Genomic DNA, 6,478 nt, shown 5'->3' on the forward strand with positions numbered 1-6,478 from the left:
CTCACGAGATGGCTCACTTTTTTCTTAGGGGGAAGCGTCATAGAGATCAAATGGAGGATGCAGAGGAGCGTGAGGATGCTATAGCAAAGGAGGGGAAGATATTCACAACATTGTCGGAGGGGATCACGGAGTGTAGGAGGAGGGGGGATATTTTGCTTGTGGGAGACTTTAATGCCAAGACCTAGAGTAGATAGTGTGAGGTGTATGACATGGAGGATCCACATTTGAGGGGGCTGGTTGAGGACCTCGGGATAGAGATCTTCGGAGGATCGAGGGGAGATCAAAAAATATGGGAGATAGCTATTGGTGTTTGGTGCTCATCATCAACTCATTATTTATAATGGGCTCGAGAGGTGGCCAGGCTCAGGAGCCTATACTTGTTTTCCATATGGAGGAGGGAGGAGCACCGTTGACTACAATTCTTGGTCCCATAGAGACCATGAGTCTCATGGTCTCTTTTTCCATCCCTACTTGTCCTATTGGGGCAGATCATACATACCTACTACTATCTTTACGAGCACATCCTTCTAGTTCTACCACTTTACCTACTACTAGTACATCACTTCGCCCTACTATATATTTCACACATGATTGTGATCATCTATATAGTACTTCTATCTACCAAGGCCTTCTTCATCTAGACCCACACTCACCTCTTGACACTCTTACTACACAACTTACAGATATATTACATACATCCGCCCTATTGAGCTTCCCACATTTTTGTAGGCGTACCGCCAAGAGTAACACTGGAAAGATGTCCCAAAATAGCTAGTACGATGACAAGTGTCGGGCTACTCGTTCACGTCTCAAATAGGAGGTAGAGAGAGATGAAATCACGAGACTCAAGGCACAAAGACTTAACCAATCTTTAACTCGCCGTCGTAAGAAATGCATGTTCGAGGAAACCAAACACTGGGACATGTACCACTTATTTTTGAGCAACGATTCAACTGAGGCTTGGGAGAGGCTACGGAACACCGTTCAAGCACCCCTATCTTTGACCCCAAGATCTAGCATACATATGCTCAGTCACTATATGATGTGCCAGATCAACCGCCTATACCCTATCCTTCAGAGCCTCGGCCCACACACTCCACTTTCTTTACAACAGGTATGGTGGAGAGTGCTATACGCCGACTCCAGCACAGACGCGTGGAGGACCACACAAGCCTTAGAGGTGAACATTTTGCATATGCAGCTAACACGGTGGCGCCATTTATAGCACATCTCTTTGACATGGCTATCGTAGAGGACAGGGCTATCGTAGAGGGGTTCCCGCTCGCATGGACTTTACACACTATTGCCCCCATCCATAAGGCTGGCAACCCTATGGATCCAGGTAACAACATGACTGTGATGGTAGGCCACACATTGGCCAAACTTTATGGGTCGGTCATTAAGCATGAGCTTAGTAAATTGGCAGAGATCTCTAGATTCAGAGCTACTGGGCAGGCTGGTTTCCACCAAAACCACTCCACTCTTTATCATATCTTCACACTGAGGAGCCTCATAGAGGAGGCGAAGGCACAGAGACGTAGATTATATTGCTGCTTTGTGGATTTCCGCAAGGCATTTGATAGTGTGCCTCTCGCGACGACAGACTTATGTAGAGATTGCAGACACTTGGGGTACCATCAGAGATTATATGAGGGATTATTGCTCTATATGAGAGAGTTGTGGGTCGTGTGCCTACCAAATTCCTCACGTGCTTTCTTAAGCGTATAGTTCGCCCAATCTGTTCCAAATGACTTTTCTGTAGTGAGTATGTCTTCCTCTTGAAAGGGGAAGCGGTATTCCTCTAGGCTTTGTATTTTGGTTGCTATTTTAGGATTGGCATTATGAGGTTCAATCACAAACAGTGACCTTGTAAGACATTCAACCAAGCTAAGCATGCTCTCATGAGCTTGCTTTTTGCGTTCCGCTTATGTCATGTGATCATTATTATCCATTTGGGGTGGTTGGGTGGGTTCTAGTTTTTTGATTGGTCTATGTAGTGCACCGAGTGAAGAGTAAGAACTTGTTTCATCCTCACTTAGTGATGTACTAGAACTTGTTTCATTTTCTAACTTTCTTTGGATTGTCTGTTTTTCATTATGTTTACCTATGCGACGAGATCAAACTTTCTTTTGGGTTGTTGTATCCCGTGTCACACATATGGGTGTTAAGGTTTGCGTGGTGGTCTTTGAGGTGGATGCTTCTACATCATGTATAGCTTTTGGCTCTTTTGTGTTTATGTCCCCTTTTGGGTTTATGTCCTTCATAGGCTCCTTTTCCCTGTCCTTTAATTCAACCTTGGTTTTGATAGTTTCTTGTCCCTTATTTTTCTTGGGTTTAGAAGGTTTTACTTTTTCCGTTGGGTTTTGCTTTAAAACACATTCTTCTACCCAAGTTGAGGTATTGTCTTTTGCATTCCTTTTGACTATTTCTTGTGCCTTGGCTTGTAAATGTGTAAGCACATTCAAGAGCACTGTGGACAATTACCCGTTTTGTACACTTAAGATGTTAAGAGTTGTATTTTGTGAGACAAATTGCATTGACACAACTCGTCTTGGGCAATCTTAGAACATGTGTTCAATGCAACATTGTTCACACATTGGTCGTAAGGTGTCAGTGACTATGGGCATGGAAGTATTCCAAACTGTAGAGTTTGCCACCTTGTGAGGTCCACGACAATAGAAACACTGAAGTGTTCGATTAATCTTGAGAAATTTCTACCCTTCGGACTGTTTTCTTTAATCTCACATGATATATGAGACGATCTGAACCATATTTTGTATATACATATTGTTTTGAGAGTGTTCTCCAAAATCCTACCTAACACTCTCCATGCATAGATTTCACAGTGGCCATACTTCTACTTGTGTTTAAATCACACGTTTTTGGCATGCCTTTGTCCTCAAATTCACAAATCTCATGTATTTAGATTATGCACATACATAAATAGGGGGTTTTTACATTATCCTTGAGTGCACATGCTAAATTGTTTTTTTTTTTTTGTAGAATGACCTTCCTCCCTCCATCCCTCCCAAAGCTTGTATCCTTAGCTTTTGTAAGTGCATCTTCAAAAACATCGACTCTCTCTCTCTCTCTCTACAACTCAAACTCTCATAAGTAATTTGAAACTCTCTAAGTGATAGATAGACTATTTCTATATAATTTTGCAAAGCCCATCATATTCCATATTTATGAGCTTGATGTTCAAGGGTGATTGAGCTAGATGCACTAGTGTGATAAGTAATATGAAGAAATTACAAACTTATGCTTTAAATTGCATCAATACATCGATTTTAACATAACTTCTCCTCATACAGTGTGCAGTGTGAAGTACTTCAGATATAAGGGTATGGTTATTGTGAAATGCCTTTTTTTTGGATCTTTTGTGCTCATGTGCGTGTGTGCTTTTTCATGCTTCCGTAAACAGCTAGTAGGTTTTGAACCAAGCACCTCACCTCATGCATGGGACTTCAACAGCTTACCACTAGGCTATGTCACCATTGGCTGAAATGCCTTCTTTTTATGAAAGTCCCACCGCTCAACCTCTATATTTCTCCTCATACAGTGTGAAGTACTTCAGATATAAGGGAGTGGTTATTGTGAAATGCCTTCCTTTTCTGAGAGTCCCTCTGCTCAACCTCTTTGGAAGTGAGAAGAGGGTAGTCAAGGTAGCCTTTGTATTGATGGTGCGTGTAAAATGTGGCCCTATCATAGGCATTCAAGGGGGCCCTTGTAGCAAAGCGAAGGGGGAGGTCGGGGTTGGATATGAACAAGCGGCCATAAGAGATGAGATCTGCAGCACCGCTCTTAATGGAGGCCATTCCAGACTCACGAGTGAAGCCACCGGTGCTCATAACAAGGCCATGGAAAGCTTCTCTAAAGATTGAGCAGCTCTGTGTGGTTTGCGTGATCCCTTGAATGGTGAAACGAGGCTCCGTGAGGTGGAGGTATGCAAGGTTGAGCTTGTTGAGGTTTGCAACAAGGTGAAGACCCAGGGCTTGCGGGTTGGAGTCCGTGGCACCCAGGTGGTCCACGATGGGCGATATTCGGATGGCTGTGCATTCATGGCCTATCTCTCCCATGATCGCTTGCAAAACCTCTAAACCAAACCTGCATCGGTTCTCTACAGAGCCCCCATATTCGTCCCTGCGATCATTGATGCCATCTTTGAAGAACTGATCCAGTAGGTAGCCATGGCCAGCATGAAGCTCCACACCATCGAACCCTGTGAGCATCCATAATGAGAGTTAAAAGCGTGCTTCTTCTCTCGTTGTTTATGACATTCTAACCATGCAAAGTGAACCCTAGGTAACTAGGCGAAAAGGTGACATCCAATATCATACGAGGCTATTTAAATTATTTACGTACCCATGCAAAAGGGTAGCAAATGCATTTTATCGCACCCATACACTTACAATTCATGCATGAAGAGTTCTTGTATTTTCATCCTCAACTAGTAGGTTGACCCGTGCTTTACACATCTCCAACCTCCAAATTCAAATTTTACCCTAACCTCCTCGAACCTTCTCCTCCTTTTCTTGAAGGCTTCCTGAAACTCTTCCTTAAGGTAATATATATAGATAAGGTCCCAAGCTAGGTTTAAAAACTTTTTCTTGACTTACAAAGTTTATCACCTTGGTTTAGGGTAGATTAATGAAATTGTCATGATCACGGATCATTGTTGCGAAAGCAATCTTAGCATCTTAGACATTGAATCCAAAGGCTTTACCTTTTAGAATTCTCACAAGCTCTTGATAATTGTGCACTACTCAAAGCTCTTCCTACGATCATTTGTTGTCCCTAAGTATGAAGCCTAGCTGCATGTGCTAATGTGTCGAGATCTGTCTCTCCCTAAGGGAAGGTGCTTGTGAGACTATTTCAGCTCCTCCTCCCCTTCCCATGTGGGAGGCTTTCCTTACACAATCTAATGCAACCATTCCCTTGCTTGCAAACATAAAAGTGTCCTTTCATAGGTTTGTAATCATTTCTCTTATAAAATTTTCAAATCATCTCTGAAAACATAGGTTTGAAATCATTTCTTTTATAGTTTTGTTTGTTAATAATTTCCTTATCCTTGTTCAATCCAAATTATTCCTAAAAGTATTGACATTTGAGAGAATGATCATACTTCATGATTACACCATCCTAAATAGAGATTAGAATAGGGAGGATTGAAATGCTTGGGGAAAAATCATTCTGTAAGGGGGAAATAGAAGTGATGTTTTCCTTGACCATGTTCCCTAGAAAGGATCAAGAATTTATTTACTTGGAATGTCCAATAATGCCATGTTCATGGGAACCCACTACCTTTCTGTGATCTCCCGTGACACTTAGTGCTAGAACATTTCATCTCAATACCCCGCACGCTTGCCTCACACGTGCGTCTAGAGAGCCCCACGACCAGCACTGTGAGATTATAAACATACCTGCTCTCACAGCATTTCCAGCGGCTACGCGGAACTGCTCCACGATGTTGGGGATCTCCTGAACGAGCAAAGCGCGGGGTTGTGAGTAGCCCGCCCGGACTTCGTTTGGGAGCCTGACGAACCATCCTTCAGGGACCTTCCGCTCGGTGGACGAAACTGGCGGACGCCCATCCGGCTGATAATCTGAACACAAACGCATGTCATCCTGCGCTGCTGCATGTAGTCTACATTACGTAGATCGTGTATTACCCAAACGACAGCCATACTCACACGTGTGAGATGCACGCCCCACGTGCCAGAGTTGGCAGAAGATGATGCCGCCCTTCTCGTGGACAGCATCGACCACCTTCTTCCATGCCTCCACCTGTTCCTCATCCCAGATGCCTGGAGAGTGAGGGAACCTACAGTTTGCGAAACCGCGGCAAATTATTTAAAGCTAGAACTCACAGCAGTCAGCATATGTTTTAAATTATTTATGAGATAAAAGCCTGTCTGTGTATACCCGATGCCTTCTTGCGCAACCGCTACTGCTTCAGTGATCAGCAAGCCTCCTGGAGTGGCTCTTTGCGAATAGTAATCCACATGGGCAGGCTGAGGGACGTAATTGAGCGCGCGGCAACGAGTGACAGGTGCAAGAACCACCCTGCACACGATCAAAATCAACATTCAATATCACCTTCTATTTGCAGCGGCTCAACCAGCGAGAAAATAAATAATTTTCTGGGATAGTGTAGGTATATATATACCTGTGTGATAGCTGAAACTGCCCAAGCGTTAGAGGGCTCAACAGGGTCTTAAATACCTCATCTTCATGCTGGCATGCTTGGTGGGATGGTGGGTAGTAGGAGGTGGCCTCCATCCTGCTAGCTCCGGCAATATAATGCAGAGAGGGACGTGGCAAATATGAAATTCACCCAGAAAACAAAAACAAAGAGCTTAGATAATATAATTAAGTGGTAATTACAATATTAACATGCTTTAGATCAAGCGCAAGGCCTTGCTGACAATGAATTTCAGCACACGCTCGATTGATTTATGTAAGCCACAGGTGATAG

At 43.5% G+C, this 6,478-nt stretch overlaps 1 protein-coding gene across 2 annotated transcripts; it reads right to left on the bottom strand.

The window, feature by feature from the left end:
• Positions 1-3,295: 3,295 nt before the first annotated feature.
• Positions 3,296-6,412, bottom strand: LOC147608553 (artemisinic aldehyde Delta(11(13)) reductase-like). Of its 2 annotated transcripts, none has more exons than XM_086789038.1 (5): positions 6,170-6,412; positions 5,926-6,066; positions 5,694-5,824; positions 5,424-5,606; positions 3,296-4,222 (listed from the first exon to the last, which is right to left on the bottom strand). In XM_086789038.1, exons 1-5 carry the CDS (start codon positions 6,280-6,282, stop codon positions 3,555-3,557), a joined length of 1,236 nt encoding a protein of 411 aa, XP_086645164.1. In that variant the 5' UTR covers positions 6,283-6,412; the 3' UTR covers positions 3,296-3,554. The 2 variants fall into 2 exon arrangements, with proteins under 2 accessions (XP_086645164.1, XP_086645163.1); XM_086789037.1 differs by having other exon boundaries at positions 3,433-4,222; positions 5,673-5,824.
• Positions 6,413-6,478: the final 66 nt, after the last annotated feature.

This window comes from Cibotium barometz, chromosome 53 (assembly GCF_041138505.1).
Source record: "Cibotium barometz isolate CiBa-2024 chromosome 53, ASM4113850v1, whole genome shotgun sequence".
In the NCBI taxonomy this organism is placed as follows: domain Eukaryota; kingdom Viridiplantae; phylum Streptophyta; class Polypodiopsida; order Cyatheales; family Cibotiaceae; genus Cibotium; species Cibotium barometz.

Coding starts and splice junctions, on each gene's coding strand:
- LOC147608553 (XM_086789037.1), bottom strand. CDS start 6,282: ATGGAGGCCACCTCCTACTACCCACCATCCCACCAAGCATGCCAGCAT. Junction 6,067..6,169: donor CAGTTTCAGCTATCACACAG/GTATATATATAC, acceptor GATCGTGTGCAG/GGTGGTTCTTGCACCTGTCA. Junction 5,825..5,925: donor GTTGCGCAAGAAGGCATCGG/GTATACACAGAC, acceptor CGCAAACTGTAG/GTTCCCTCACTCTCCAGGCA.